At 52.9% G+C, this 15,754-nt stretch overlaps 1 protein-coding gene across 4 annotated transcripts in view; it reads left to right on the top strand.

Moving 5' to 3' along the window:
• SRGAP3 (SLIT-ROBO Rho GTPase activating protein 3) overlaps nt 1–15,437 on the top strand; it is a 59,508-nt gene extending 44,071 nt beyond the window's left edge. Inside the window, exons 11-22 of one of the 4 annotated variants that reach the window (XM_065749895.1) lie at nt 174–201; nt 4,262–4,292; nt 4,954–5,014; nt 5,422–5,499; nt 6,090–6,224; nt 8,724–8,829; nt 9,088–9,315; nt 9,971–10,050; nt 11,746–11,926; nt 12,307–12,456; nt 12,792–13,119; nt 15,004–15,437. In XM_065749895.1, the coding sequence (XP_065605967.1) occupies nt 174–201; nt 4,262–4,292; nt 4,954–5,014; nt 5,422–5,499; nt 6,090–6,224; nt 8,724–8,829; nt 9,088–9,315; nt 9,971–10,050; nt 11,746–11,926; nt 12,307–12,456; nt 12,792–13,119; nt 15,004–15,420 (1,823 nt within the window). In that variant the 3' untranslated portion in view covers nt 15,421–15,437. Of the gene's footprint in view, nt 1–173; nt 202–3,121; nt 3,225–4,261; nt 4,293–4,953; nt 5,015–5,421; nt 5,500–6,089; nt 6,225–8,723; nt 8,830–9,087; nt 9,316–9,970; nt 10,051–11,745; nt 11,927–12,306; nt 12,457–12,791; nt 13,120–15,003 lie in introns of those variants that run through there. The other 3 variants (XM_065749891.1, XM_065749892.1, XM_065749894.1) reach the window with 3 other exon arrangements.
• The last annotated feature ends 317 nt before the right edge of the window (nt 15,438–15,754 follow it).

Raw genomic sequence — 15,754 nt, 5'->3', positions numbered from 1 at the left:
GCAACCAGCTCGACATCTGCAGCCTGCCGGGCTTTCAGGCACAGTCTCTTTGCCACAAGCAATTAACTCTGGGCTTACAGAGCCAGAATGGCGGTGTGAGTGCTTGTGCAGCTGTGCTTTAAGTCATTATCTAGTGATGTGGAGAGTTCACGGGAACTTATTTTCTTTCGTAGGTGAAAGAGCCGAATGTGGAACAACCAGGTGAGGAGTTTCTTCTATTTCACCTGTATTTGGGAAGGGTCTTTGGCTTGTGCTGGCTAAGGTGAGGGTGGCTTTCTTTGCCTCTGGTGCAGCTCGGTGGGGCTGGAGGGCAGGCAGACCCTGCTCCCCGCGTTGCTGACATGCTTCCTGGCTGCGCTGCCTCCAGTGGAGTGGTTGGGGTGATGATAAGCAAGGCCTTGGCCGTGCTGCAGTGCAATTGCTAGCTGACTGGCTCAGAAGTGCCTGGAAGTGCTGTGTCAGCACGGTGCATTGCAGTGCCATGTAGGCACAGCCGAGCTCGGGCTGTGTTCAGACAGCACAACGTGAGCATGTCCACCTGCTGCCTACCATCCCTGTTTGTTTAAAGGCTTTGATGCATCTTCCAGAAGCCTCTTGTGTCTCTTGTTACTTTGCCTCGGAGCATGGAGAGTGTTTGTATTCCCACACTTTCATCCAGCTACAGCAGGAGATAGTGCTAGAGCTGAATGTGAAGGAAAGGAGTCTTTGATCTGTGTCCAGTCCATAAAGCAGCTCTGCAGAGCTCTGGTGGCGTGCTCTGATTGTGCTGCTTTCCTAACAGCGAGACGTGGGCCAGCAAAGCCTGCCGATATCTCCCCAGAACGTGTAGGACCTCTCCCTACATCATCTTTTTACAATCCTATTTCAGTTCTCAATTCAATTTGCAATACTAGCAAAAAAGGCTGCATATGTTCCGTGTTCAAGATGCTGAAGCAGATGGTAATGGCAGGGCTGCCTGGGCAGGCAGGAAGGAGGGCTGCCTGACAGAGAGCAGGGGAGCAGGGTGCCTTGTTCTGCTGCCGGAGATGGGCTGCAGTGCAGTGCCAGGCCAAGTGGCATCGATGCTGGACCATCAGTGCGAGGTGCTGTCAGGACAAAGAGGAGACTTTTGAGCCCAGGGTGGGCAAGAGAGCAGGGACACAGGCTAAGAAATCCAGACATCCTCAGGTATTGCTGCAGTGTTTTGTTCCTGGAGCTGCCCTTGGCCCTTGCCTACCACAGTGCTGGGTGCCCTGGAGCACTTGTTTTGTTCAGGGCCCCTGCAGAGCAGTGGGTTCTGAGCTGCTCCTGCTCCGTCGCTGCCTTTCCCAGGAACCCAGCCGAGCTGCCCTGCAGGGCTCTAATATCTCCAGTGCCTGCTGCTGGCTGTGAGCTGAGCTCTGGTCCTACGGGAGCTGCAGGTTGGGCTTTCTGCTGAAGTGGCTGATGAAACCAGGCCAAATCTGAAAGTTTCCTCTCGAGTGCTTAGTTTCTCAGGAGTGGGTGCCCATGGACTGGTGATGATGCAGGCCAAAACAATCAAAGGAATGAATAGCAGCCTCCTACATGAGGGATGATGGCACAGCTCCCTGCTGCTTCTGTTTGCTTTTGTTTCAGCCTTCCCTTTTACTGCACAAAGGAAAACAAACAAGAGACAATCTCCTTCTTGTGAGCTCAGGCAGAGCAACCTTCCTGCAGACGCAGCTGGAGGAGGACTGCCCACTGCCAGGGGAGATGGCACCTCTGCAAGCAGCCCTGTGAGCAGCAGGAGGCTGCTCGGCTGAGGCTCGGGCACTCCTCTGTGCGGTGGTCATTTCTGCTCTGTTAGTGTAGGCTGGGGTGGGAGATGCATCCAAAATCACTTTGGGAGTTTATGCCATTTTTCTCTCTTCTGGATGTGAGTCTTAATGTCCGTTGTTATCAGGAGAAACCAGAATGCAGATGCTGTTAACAGAAGCAGTCCCCTGATCACAACAGCACTGTAGAAGTTGTGTATTTCCAGGGCTGCGTTCCAAGCAAATGCGTGTCTGTAGCCAGCCTGCACCCACTGGGCAGTGCAGCCCTCGGGATCTGTTCCCCAGGCTGCTGAGGCCCCCTGGGCAGGGGTCCTGTGAGCCCTTCCCAGACAGATGAGGGCTGCAGAGCAGAGCGGGGCGTGTTCTCAATAATAGGACCTCTGTGGTGTTTCCAGGAGCTGGCTGTGGTTTATTAGGGGTACACCAAGGGATCACCTGAACACTTCAGTGGGTCTTGGTGCTTTTTCAGTCTGGCAGAGTGCTGAAGTGGTAGAAGTAGGAGGCTGGTGTTAAAAATCCTTCACTTAGTGTCTGAAATGTTTTCCTTAGTAGAGCAAACACCGGGCAGCGGTTGCGATAGCTGGCACCGGAGGGAGGGAGAATTGTCCGTGGGCTGTGTGTGAAGACAGTTGTGCTGAGCTGTGCTTCACAGCTTCGTTGTTTTCTTACTTGAATGAAGGAAATTCTGCACGAAGAAAATTGCTGCCAACCCATCATCCATTTAGGTTGTGGTCGCTGGTGTACGTACTGCTTTGTCACTGGGACAATTGTTTGTTGTGGCATGAAGGAGCAGCCAGCTTCATGGCTGTGTCTGTGTGTGCCTGACAGGCAAGGATGAGGACATCGTGAGGATGGAAAATAATGGACAGGTCGTCTTATTGCTGATAAATGTTTCTCTTATCAATTTGAATGTGTTACTGATATAGAGGCCACGGTCTTGACTTTGGTGTGAATTTAAGTGCAGCCGATGGTGAGCAGCTCAGTGCTGCCTGCAGGTCGCTCCACCGCACTCAGGCACCTTCCAGCCACACCTGAGCTCACCCAGGGCCTGCCGAGCCAAAGCCAGGCTGCCCATGGCTCCGTGCTGGGGTCGCCAGCTTCCATCAGTGGGCACATCTCTGGGCTGAGCGTGCAATGCCGAGCTCCCTGTGAGCCCTATGGGCTCGGCCTGAGCGGCTGCACCCAGAGGAGGACAGCCACAGTGCTTGGGGCCGTGGGCAGAGTCCTCATCGCGGGGATTTCTGTTGGGTTTAGTTCTTGTTCTCAGTCATAACCTTTGAGATCTCACCCGTTCGTTGCATTTATGTTGGTGTTTTGTTGACTTCTTTTGTTCCGTTTTCTCCCAGGCCCCCATGTCTTCCCCCTAAGCCACAGAAAATGAGGAGACCTAGGCCTCTCTCAGTCTATAATCATAAACTCTTTAACGGCAATATGGAAACATTCATTAAGGTACTCGCTGGCCGACAGTAAGAGCTGATGAACGTTGTGAATGTAATGGCAGCTTTCCTGTCCTATCTGCCCACTGCTTTCCTGCCCCACACCCCGCACTCAGCTGTGGGGCCAGCGGTTCACGCGGTGCCGGTTCCCACCCCAGCCCATCCTGCCCGCACCACAGCTCGGGGCAGGAGGACATCCCATGGGCAGCACTGTGCTGAGCCCCTGCCATGGCACGAGGAGCAGTGGGGCAGCACGAGGCACCCCACAGCACCCCCAGCCCCACACCGCTTGGAGCTGCTGGGCCCTGTGGAGTGAGGCGTGGTGGGGTGCAAAGAAAGTACTCGTTGCTTTTTTCCCCAGACAGTGTAATGGATTTGAGGTGGGGAATCCACTGAGGAACAAATAGGATTTTCAAGGTGAATTTCCCCAGAATATACTGATGATTTTGACACAGCCCCTCGTTTTCTCCATTTCGCTCCATATTCAGTGTTCTTGCCCTAGGCCAGAAGGAGCAGACAGACTCAGAAGCTCCCAGGTGTCTCACAGCTGTAGGGACCAGCGGCCTTGAGGTGAAATGCCATGCACTGGGGCGGTAGACGTGCCATTCTGACCCTTTAAGAAAAGGCAAATGCTAAGCAGCCCAACTGGAGCACCTCAGCACGACTGCTGGCAGCTGAGCATTGGGGCGATGTTTGTGCAGGGCCTGGGGCTTGGCCTGCAGCTCTCAGCCCGCTGCCCAGCTGTCTGGGGTTTTGTATTTAGACTGATTTGTAAAAAACAATGCTGCTCAGAGCCCTTCCCGCTGGGCAGTGCTGTGCAGTGCTGGCTGCAGTGGGATGGGGCGATGCCAGGGGCTGCTCTGTCCACCAGGCTGTGCTGGTGTGGGTTGGGAGGGCAGGCAGGTGCTGCGGGGCTGGGCTCGGACCTCACTAAGCTGCCATTGCATTTGAGCGTTCATGGCCTCCGAAAGAGATGCTTACCTCTAACTGAACTCATCTTTGCTTAATCTTTTCTTTTTTTCCTGCTCTGCTGCTTTTTTGTGTTCTCAGAGGAAGGAGGAATGCGCGAACAAGAAATCAGGTATTTACTGCAGGCCCGTCTGTGAGACGGAGTACATTGAGCAGAGATGCAACTGTGCTGTGGAAATAAAGAGCCAAGCAAAGCCCCAAGGAACACGAGCTCCCCTTATGGCAGCAGGCACTGCTCACGTTCCCCTGAGCTCCTGCCCCAGGGGTGGCTGTGAAGGAGCAGCCAGAACCCACCGTAGGCTCGGATGTGGGCAGCGTGCCTTTCACAGGCTGTAGTGGGGGGTTTCTTGTTTTAATTTTTTTCTTTAGCATCTGCTGATAACGGCTCTTTCTTTAGGTGGAAATATTGTAAGCTCTGTTACTGGAAGCTTATTTCATCAGTCAGGTACAGCACAAGATCTATTTTGGCTCAGCATTACACCTGTGAAATGGAGTAACTGTGATCCAGTTGCATCAGTCCACTATTTCAAGCAGATAGTGAGCAAGTGTTTGTCACACACTTGGGTGAAAGCTTTTTGTGAGTAATGGAGTGCACAGTGTGTTCAGCACTGCTAGATGGCTTGATGCGTGTAGCACCTCCTTTTCTTGCCTGTCCTCTTACTAAACTCAACGGCACTGATTTTCTAATCTGTTTTGCAGCCTTTAGTGCATTTCCTGTGCATTATTATCAGTCAGCCAGTAAATGTCTGCCTCTTTTCCTTTCTTTCGTGAAGGATTCAGGACAGGCCATCCCGCTTGTAGTCGAAAGCTGCATTCGTTACATCAATTTGTATGGTAAGTAAATTCTGCAGTACTGACAGCACAACTTTCTGCAGAGGTAATGACTTACTTGCAGCCAGCAGAGAAATACAGCAGAGATGCCCTCGGCCCTTTTGCTGTATGGCCTCAGGTTATAATTACAGTGGCATTACTGTGATGTACCATTGGATGGCTGACAAATATTTAGGTCCTGTTAGCACTCATCCACGCTATATTGTGTGCTTGGGCCCTGGGCCAGCAGCAGCTCTTCCAGCACTTTGATGTGAGGGCGTTGGTGGAGGGTAGGAGCGGGGCTGGCTCCCGTGGGCTGGCTCCTTGCTCGCGGGGCCTTTCTCTGCTGCGTTGACTGCTGGTTTCTGCTCACCAGAGAGCACTGCACGGCAGTTAGTGCGAATCCTCTCACGTGTGTGGTTCCTTTGCAGGCCTTCAGCAGCAGGGCATTTTTCGAGTTCCCGGCTCGCAGGTAGAAGTCAACGACATCAAGAATTCCTTTGAACGAGGTGTGTTGGCAGGCTGGGCTGCCCTTGGCCTGTGCTCCTGGGGTCACTGGTGGCGCCTTGGGGGTGTCAGGGCATTAAGTGCAGAAGCCACAAGATGATTTGTTGAGAATCCATTTTCAAGGAGCTTTTATCAGCTGCCAGGACAGTATGAGAGTGACATTACTATCCAGAACTGTTTGGTCTGTGCCGGATGGCTGACTGCATGCTCCAGGCAAGCCTGTCCTTTCAAGCTATCACCTGCCATAGCTCTGATCTGCTCAGCTCTCCACACTGTTGCTTTAAAGCAAAAAATGCACTGGGCTGGAAATAGTGCAGTAGAACTAATTAATAGCATCCTCATCTTCAGGAAAGTTTTAAAACATCAACAGTAAACTATGTACCCTGATAGGTAAAGCTGTAGCGTGCCTGAGTGTGATGCTGTTATGGAGAACATCATTAAGCTCTTCTCTAGCTGGGAAAATGCACAGATACCATTCCACACAGGAGGGCTTTCTGAACTGTGGGGGAGTTTTTTCCAAGTGAAGGGAAAGGCCTTGCTGTGTTAGTCCAATCTGACTGTAATGCTGGAAGTAAAACTCTTCCCTGTGCAGGTGAAGACCCCCTTGCTGATGATCAAAACGAGCGTGACATTAACTCAGTGGCTGGAGTCTTGAAGCTGTATTTCCGAGGTCTGGAAAACCCCCTCTTTCCTAAGGAAAGGTTTCAAGATTTGATATCTACTATAAGTAAGTACACGTGACATGTCTTGGAGAATAGGGTGGGACAAGGAGAGCAATAAACAGGGCACATACACCTGTGCTTTGCAGAATGTTTTAGGAAGGGCTATAGGTGTGAGGAAAAGGCATTGAGGATGCACTGTGTCAGCACTGGAGGTAAAGTAGGGCAGTAACATCTTGCTGCAGCTCCTCTAAAATCCAAGGAGTCAACTTCAGGCTCAGGCCAGTGGGCTGTGTACACATTGCTTGTTGTATGAGGGCTCTTTGGTCACTTGGATGCAGCAGTGTCTTCCTGCATGGGCTGTCTGCATGGATCACAGCTGCTCTTGAGCTGTTGCATGCTGTGCTGCTGGGACCCAGAGTTTGCTGCTTTAGCTGCTAAACAAAGCAGAGGTCAGTACCTCGTGGCTACTCAGGAAACTTCTCTGATCCATGAGGTCAGCAAAGCTGGTTTCAAGCTCATGCAGTCAGGTGTTCTCAAGGTATTTGCTGCTTGCTTTTCCTGTCCCAAAGGAAAACAAACCGCTTTGGGATGTGAGCAGAGGTGGAAGCTGAGCTGCTTCATCATGGAATGATGTGAACCAATGATTGGGGTTGGTTTCAGGGGAGAAGCCTGGTCACCCCTTGTTCTGTCCCAGCCCAACTCATTCCTGTGCAACCGAAGGAACAGATCCCCCAGCTGGGCTGTATTTCTCACAGTACCTTGTAGTGTTGGCATTCATTTATTGGCGAGTCAAGGAAATTACTCTCCTAGGGTAAAAGGTGGAGGCAAAATAAATTCAGCGCATTGGAGATGATGGAAAAGTGCTGTGCAGTGTGGCAGCAGGACAGCTGTGTTTTATGAGAGCAGTGCTGGGCTGTGTGGTTTCCCTGTGGGTGCTCTGGGGCTGATGAGCACAGGGCTGTGCCCTTGCTTGGCTGCCACTGCTCAGGGCTCCCTCCTGCCTCATAATGCCAACGTGCATAGCTGCTGGAGATTCAGTAATGTCAAGGACAGATGATACCTGGAGGGGAATGACGAGGGATGGGCTTGTTCCAGAGGAAGAATGTGTTCTTATTTCTCAGGAACAGTTGTTTGATAGAGTAGCTGTAGCAAATTTGCTGTTGCTTTTCACATTTGATGTGCGAAGCAGTGCAACGTGCCTGTAGCACTGTGAGCAATGGGAGCCATCTCTGCAGCAGGCCCACGGCCCGGGCAGGGAGCTCGTGGCCACGGAGCAGACTGCAGCTGCCCCAGGGTCTGCAGGAGCAGAGCTGTGGGGAGTGTGCCCGGTGCTGTGCAGCCAACCCTCAGTAGCGCCGGTCTGCACTGTGTGCTCAGCTTCTGGAAGCTTCTCATTGCAGACATAATCAGTTTTCTTCCTGGGTTCTGCCCCTGGGAGCTGTGTGGTCCCCTGCCAGCGCGTGGTGAGCGATGACAGAGGAAGGGCTGTGTTCTCCTTTTGCTTTGTGGGGAGCTGGGAATTTACACGGAGACATCCCTTAAAAAACACGCATGAGAAGCAGTTGGGTAGGAAGGGCACTTTGCTAGCAGAGGTTCATTCTGGGCCATGCCTGTTACAGAGCGATTGATGGTTCCTCCATTAATCCTCTGACCTGCAGCCAGTTGAAGCACTTTGGTCAGCAGAAAGGCAAGAACTGCAAGGCCGTTTGTTCCTCTGGGTTTCAGAACAGACATCTATTGTTGTATTGCTTTATCCAGTGTTTGTTTGATATTTTTATTTTTAATGTTTTCTTAAGTAAACACAAATGGAAGGGGTGAAGAACCAGTACGGCACAGCGGGATGAATGCGTTCCTCAGGAGGAGCAAACTCTGAAGCAAAATCTTATAAATGATTTCTGGGTTTGAATTAAAGCTGAGATTGGTTCAGAATTTCCGAACGAGTGGCAGCCCCAGCACACGTGAGGGGATTTCATTCTGGTTAGCAAATGTCAGAGTTAGAGGCAGCACAGAGGAAGCAGCCCTCCGCTGTGCGTTCACCATCAAGGCCTGCCTGCCCTCAGGCTTTGGTGCTCTTTGCCAAAGGGCAGAAATGAATCTTAAAGTGCCAACTCAGATTAAATTCCCTTTTAAAATCAGTGGGAAAGTTAAGCAGAAGGGCTGAGGAGGACCTAATATTTATACCCATGAAAGAGCAAAGCTAATAAAAAACCTCTGAAAATCAGCACTGGAACACTGAATGGTGCACCGTTTTCCAGTGCCAAATTGGCTGAAGCTTTTGAGAAGCAGAGGAGCTGTTGAGTAAGTAAGTAAATAATGCATTAATGAGCATTATAAAAATGAAGCCATGGAAATGTTTGCTGCTCACACTAAATCTTGGCCTTACGCAGGAGCTGACCTGTGGAGGAGCGTTGTGCTGATCCTCTGCTTGCTCCAGTGGATTGAACCAGGAGTTGTGCTATTGTTTTCCTTGTATGGTTGGCTGCTAGATCTGGATCATGTCTCTAGTGCTCTGTGCTCTCCTCCTGAGGAGGTTTCAAGGTGTACTTCCTCTCCATGTGTTCCAGAAACTGAGAATCCCACCGAGAGGGTGCACCAGATTCAGCAGATCATCGTCACTCTGCCCCGGGCTGTCATCATTGTCATGAGATATCTGTTTGCTTTCCTCAATCAGTGAGTCTCTTTCTTTCCTAAACTGGTCATTATCTGCCTTTATTTCAGGGCTTCTCTGTTTTTTTTTGTGTGAGTTTCTTTTGGTATTGTCACAGTTTTATTTTGCCTCTTCCTCAGCCTGGCCGTGGCTGTGTGTTCGGGGAAGATGCACAGCTCAGTGATGATCGTGGTTTTGGGTGCTGGGGGGCTTTGGTGGGATCTCTTTCTGAGCTAACAGGGACAGAGGGTACCACACCTCCCTAACGTGTGTGCTTGCAGCTTGTCGCAGTACAGCGATGAGAACATGATGGATCCCTACAACCTGGCCATCTGCTTTGGGCCCACTCTGATGCACATTCCAGATGGGCAGGATCCGGTGTCCTGCCAAGCCCATGTCAATGAAGTCATCAAAACCATCATTATCAACCACGAGGGCATCTTCCCCAGCCACAGAGAGCTGGAAGGACCTGTCTATGAGAAGTGCATGACTGGAGGGGAGGAGTACTGGTAAGGAGCAGGGGCAGAACTTCATTGCTTGCACAGTGCAGCAAAAACAGATCCCCTCATTGGGTTGGTCTTGTGCTACAAATTAGGAGTGAAGCTGTGACAAAATGCAGAGCTTTGGCTGGATTCCTAATACGCAGAATTGACTCTAGCTTGTGTGAGGGTAAGATAGGGGCTCTGAGGATCCAGACCCCTGAGAGGATAAGTTGTGAAGAGAGCTTAGAGGAAGTTCAGATTAATATTCAGGGCAGCTGAGCACCATGCTGGGATGGCATTGCCTCCCTGCAGAAGCAGCATGCCTGTTTGTTTTTTTCTGGTAAACATTATAAATAAGGTATGCAAGAGCTGGGGAGAAAACACTAAAACTCATTGTGAACAAATCGAAAATTCTACTTGCTATCACTTGTTCTTGTTTTGTCAAACGTGAGTAACATGCTTGAGCAATGGGACATGAGGTTCTGCACTTGAACGTTTGTGGTGCAAGTGTCTGCTGCACTCAGAGCAGTTCAGAGGGTTGCTGTGATTTCGTGGGACTGAGATACTCATTTTAAAATGAAAATCAGAACTCTGAATATCACCGGGGCTCCCCAACAACTTATTTTTGCAGTGACTGGGATACAGAATCTTGTTCTCTTAAAGCACCGTGCATTTATTTCAGTGACAGCCCTCACAGTGAGCCAGGCACCATTGATGAAGTTGACCATGACAACGGCACGGAGCCACACACCAGTGATGATGGTGAGCACACACAGCGAGCTGCAGAAGCTTGGATCTGTGTTAGGAGGGCTGTGTGTATAGGAAAGCATGGTGGGCTTTGCCCCAGATTGAATCAGGTTGGACTGATGCTTGGCACAGGGGTGTTTCTGTGTGCTTGGCAGTGCGTGTTAACTCTGCTAATAGGTTTTCATTGTAGGGTGTGCATGGACTGCAGGGTGACTCCGTGGAAGGACACAGGGTTGTTCTTAGAGTGCTCACATTGATCACAAAGGCCATGCAGGAGCAGGGTGCAGGCAGAGCTGGACGAGAGGCAGCAAATGTCACCGCATGGCAGCACTGCCACAGAGACTGTGCTGCGTGGCAGGGTGCTGCAGGGTGCTCCTGTCCTGGAGTCTTGCCCCTGTGCCTCCTGCTCTGACAAAGCTGGCGTTGCCTGCAGTGGGGAGCACGCAGCTGGGACACGCAGCACAAAGCGCCTCCGTGGTCGCCCATGTGAGAAGATGAAGGACAGCAAGCTGCCTTTCAGCCAATTTTTTGCCTGGGTGGTCACATTAATATCTGTGATTGGAGTTTCTGGGTGATTAACTGTGGTGCAAGCGTAGAGAAGAGCAGCTTTATTTTGTGAATTTACGTGTTCCTTCTTCCCCATGCCCCCCTCCTGCTGGGAAATTCAATATTTTATCAGGCTCAGAAAGCCCTTCTGATGCCTGCTCCCCACGTTTCCTCCAGAGAGAGCTCCCCATCGATCCCACAGTGGCAGGCCCAGGCACTGTGGTGCTCACACTGGTGCAGCTGTATTTTCAGCTAGGGACCTTCTGTCCGTGGGAGTGGCCTGCCTGCCATCACACTGAGGGAGGGCAGGGTTCGGGTTCAGCATCTCCCACGTCCTTCAGTGGTTCCTGCTGTGAGCAGAGGTTGCTGCTGAGCAGAGCAGCAGGTCACACCCCAGTGCTGAGCCCACGGTTAGCGACAGGGCACGTGGGGCAGAGGAGGTTTCTGTGCTCTAATGAGAACATGGCAGGTCTGAAGGAACTGGGCTGATCTGCCTTGTCCAGCTTTGCATGTCTTCCAGTCCTGTCAGTCCTCCTGGGGTTTAGAACATTCAGTATCTCTGTAGAGCTGCGTTAGCTGTCTCTTTGCTGCTCTAGTAGTGGCCAGAGCTGGTAGAGCAATGACTGCTGATCTTACACCTCAGTTTGGGCAGGCAGATAAGTTCAGAGCTGGTAGAATTGTTTCTGTGGGGATCCCTGAAGGGACATTTGTTATTCATCAGAAATTCAGGGCAAGCTGTCTGCAGGGTGAGGGAAGGAATTGAAGAGAAGGTAATGGGAGGCTGTGGGTGTTGTATCCAGTACAGCTTGGTGAGATCCTGGTCTGGAAGATAATGGCGTTCTGTGACTGAGGAATTCACTTTACTGCAAGAAAATACGAGTGCAGGAGAAGATGCCATATGCACACAGGGAAATTTCAGCTGCTCCCCATCTGGTCTGCAGCTTTCTGTAGTTTGAGTCTGTGAGAAGTTCCAGGAAGGCTGAAAGAACTGAAAGAATGGGTCTGTCTAAAAATAAGATGGTTTGTGCTCAGGGTAAGATGCTCTTGGGAAGCTGGGGCAGCAGGCTGGGAGCTGCTCGGGTGAGGTTTCCTCTTCCTAGGGTTTATTGTGCCTTCACACTTGTCATACTGAGCTTCTCTGTCTCTGTTTCTCTTCCTTTGCAGAAGTGGAGCAGATTGAAGCCATAGCAAAGTTTGACTACGTTGGGCGGTCTCCACGAGAGCTGTCCTTCAAGAAAGGGGCCTCACTCCTCCTGTACCATCGGGCATCAGAAGATTGGTGGGAAGGGAGACACAACGGAGTGGATGGCCTCATACCTCACCAGTACATTGTGGTGCAAGACATGTGAGTAAAGGCACTGTGTGTTGGCCTGGGATGTCAGAATCACCTACCTTACATGAGGCCCATTGTTAGCAACCTAAATAGATCAGGTTTTCCCGGATTTAACGACTTTAAGTCTGGATCTGTTCTGGTATGCCTCTCCCTGTATTGGCTTAAGCTGTCTCTTGTTCAGGCAGACATAGCCAAGCACTAAATACTGTCCTTGGTGTGCTTACACCACGTCTGACACTGACTACTCAAGGTGGCCTGATGCAGATGTGGCGTTGGTCTTTCCCTGTGCATGTAGCTGCTGTTGCACACTGCTCGCTCTGCCTGTCCTCCTGTTAGAAGTACCACACTCAGATCCATTACAGTGGCAGCCTGAATGGGGTCTCATTTCCCAGGGACGACGCTTTCTCTGACAGCCTGAGCCAGAAGGCGGACAGCGAGGCGAGCAGCGGGCCGCTGCTGGATGACAAGGCCTCCTCCAAGAATGACATCCAGTCCCCGACGGATCACCTTGTGGACTACGGCTTCGGCGGAGTCATGGGCCGGTAGGGAGCTGTCCTTTTCCTGCAGACACAGAGGTGGTCACTGTCACGTGCAGGGAGTCAGTGTGCAGGGCAGAAGGGAATGCTCTGCTGTGTGCTAGGGAATAATGTGAGCATGGAAAAGGTGTTCACGTGGATCGCCAGTGTGGATCTTAACAGCTAAAATGATACGATGCTGTCCCTTTCTTGGCGCTGGCTAAAATGTCTGTCTGCCCTCTTGCTTTATTCTCCCGGAGCTGAAAGGGTTGAGCCTGGTTTGGTCTGGCTTCTCAGAGTTGAGGGATTGCTTTGCAGCATGAGACGCGCGGTGACTCGCTCTTGTGATGCGTTCTTTGCAGAGTGAGATTGAGGTCTGACGGCGCAGCTATCCCTCGCCGTCGCAGCGGGGGGGACACCCACAGCCCGCCCCGGGGGCTGGGTCCTGGCATAGACACTCCTCCTCGAGCGGCCGCCTGCCCTAGCAGCCCCCACAAAATTCCTCTAAGCAGAGGCAGGATTGAGAGCCCTGAAAAGCGCAGGATGGCGACATTCGGCAGTGCAGGGAGCATCAATTTCCCAGACAGGAAGGCCTTGTGTGACGGCCACCCGCTGCGATCGACCTGCGGATCCACCAGGCACAGTAGTCTTGGAGATCAGAAATCTCTAGAAGCAGAAGCACTTGCTGAGGTAAGAGGGTGGGGAGCGGCTCCCGGCGCCCACGGATCGAGAGGTGAAACAACTCAGGGCTGAGCACTGCGCAGCTCCTTTCCTCTCAGCACTTCAGAGTGGTGCTTTAGATGGAGGCGAGCAGCCAGCTGCCAGCTCCCCGAGCCGTGCTGGTTGGTGGAGCAGGACGTACTGCTGCTCCCCACACACCTTGCTGCTCCACAGCAGTGGGCAGAAGCGTTCAGTGCACCACTGATGTGGCGCAGGGAAGGATGCGCATCACCTTCACTGGGCACTGCACCCGTAAGTCAGAATTCAGTCGGTGCTTAGTGCATTTCAGGTGTTATTTGTGGCTATGTGCAGGGCCTCAGAACGTCAGTCTGAGCACAGTAGGACCCCCCCACCACACATCGCCTCCGCATCGCCGCAGCTTCAGGTGCTAGTTATAAATGTGAGCACTGCCTGTGGGCCAGCTCTCCCGACCCCGTTCACAAGGTGCAGTGTGGGACTTCCCTGGAGCAGGCTGCAGTGTTCCTGTGCCTCCGTGTGGCAGTGTGCTGTGCCAGCACTTGCAGGCTGTGTGCTTTGTGCCACTTCTGAGCAGGAGTGACAGCGGTGGGAGAGCAGCAGCTGCTGACACACGGAGGCACCGTGTATGGGCTTGGGAGGTCGTGTGCAGGACTGCCTGCTTTGGGGGGATAGGTAACAACAGTGGCACAAAGGGAGAACTGTTCCTGTCCTGTCTGCTTTTCCAGCGGTCACGCTCCTCGTGCGCTTGCTCTGCAGCACGCTGCCCAGCTTCTCTGTCCATCAGCAGCTTCTGTGTGCTGTGAACCAATCTTGGGTGCAGGGGATGCCTCCAGAGGAGTGCTGGGGGTGGAGCACAAATTGCCCCCTTTCCTTTCCTTCACTTTTTCTTTTTTAAACCTCTGGAAAGGGTTCTCACTCAGCTGATGTTAATAAGCGTTCACTGTGAAGTCAGTCACACTGAACTTGGAGGTCCTAAGGCTGAGCTGTGGGAGAATTATTTCCATTCATTTTCTGCACAGTTTAATATCATTAATTGGAGCTAACTTGATAATTCCCTTCTGCTGAACGTGATCTGAGGCTTACTGAGTGTTCTGTATACATGAGAAAACAGAAGGGCTTGTCTACATGAGGGCAGCGAGGAGAGTTAACTGGAGTTCCATCTGGAACGGCTGATCCAATTGCTGTGAATCACTTCTCAGATGGTCTCTGAGTTAAAGTGGCCTTAATTCATTTAAGGCTGATTGAAGTGAAGCCAAATTAGGGCCTCTTTATTTCTGAGCATGAAGCTCAGCAGCCCAGTTGTAGAAGTATTCTGTATTTGCTTTAAATTTACGTTTTCCATGGACTCTGCCTGTCTGGCAGAGCTCTGTGGGGGAACCCAGGGTTGCTGTGAGCCCCAGGTTCCTTCAGGGATGGTGGGCAGATAGGGGCAGTGGGACCCCGCCCCGCAGGGAGTGCCCTGAGCACCTCGTGCTGCTCACACCGTGCACATCACTGTGCCTTTCTGCCACATCGTGACCAGCACGAGGGCAGTGCAGGGCCCACGTGCCTGCTGGAGGCTGCAGGGATGAGGTTTGAGGGTGGGGGAGAGGTGTCCTGTTGGCCTGTCCATGAGAGGAGAAGGCAGGGTGCCGGTACCGGGGCTGCTGTCACAGTGTCCCGTGGGTTTTGCCCCTTTCAGAGTTGGTGAGCAGACTCCCACTGACATCTGAGCCAGCAGCCGCCTCTGTGCTGCCGGACCGTGGGCTTCGTCTCCTCCCCAAGCTCTCACTTGGCACTGAGGGGCTCCTGGGTGGGAGGACCCCCCGAGCACTCGGGGCACCCGGGGGTGGGCGCGACGCCGCGGCGCTGACCTCGTGCCGGTGCTGTTGGCAGGACATCGAGAAGACCATGAGCACGGCCCTGAACGAGCTGCGGGAGCTGGAGCGGCAGAACACGGCCAAGCAGGCTCCCGACGTGGTGCTGGACACGCTGGAGCTCCTGAAGAACCCCCCTCTGGGCGCCGCCAACTCGGAGCCCGCCAGCCCCCTGCACACCATCCTCATCCGGGACCCCGACGCCGCCATGCGGCGCAGCAGCAGCTCCACGGCCGAGATGATGACCACCTTCAAACCGGCGCTGTCGGCCCGGCTGGCCGGGGCTCAGCTGCGGCCCCCGCCCATGCGGCCAGCACGCCCCGCCGTGCAGCACCGCTCCAGCAGCAGCAGCAGCTCGGGGGTGGGCAGCCCCGCCATCACCCCCACCGAGAAGCTGTTCCCCAGCGGCGCGGCGGACAAGTCGGGCACCATGTAGGCTCCGTGCAGGCTCCATGCTGGGGGTCCTGCGGGCAGCGATGGTGCCGTGTGTGCGGTGACACGGCCCTGTCCCGCCGCACCGCGGCCGTGCGGTGTCACTGGAGGATACACGTTCTATGTAGGAGTATCTGTTAAAAGGTGTACAGAACTTGGTGACTTTTTTAAAAACGTAGATTTACCTCAGAAACTGGCTCTGAAACGTCCTCGCTAGAGACGCTGGGTGGGCTCCGTCCTCCTTTGCAGGCTGTTGGTGTGTGTGCGGGGCCGCGCGGAGCGGCTGTGGGCTGGGGAAGCGCAGCAGGGCACGGTGGGCTCTGCTGCCGTGGATGAGG

The sequence above is a fragment of the Cyrtonyx montezumae genome, unplaced genomic scaffold (genome assembly GCF_038088225.1).
Source record: "Cyrtonyx montezumae isolate F1298 unplaced genomic scaffold, pur_monq_1.0 scaffold_6, whole genome shotgun sequence".
Classification (NCBI taxonomy): Eukaryota; Metazoa; Chordata; class Aves; order Galliformes; family Odontophoridae; genus Cyrtonyx; species Cyrtonyx montezumae.
This window is presented reverse-complemented; position numbering and strand designations above follow the sequence as displayed.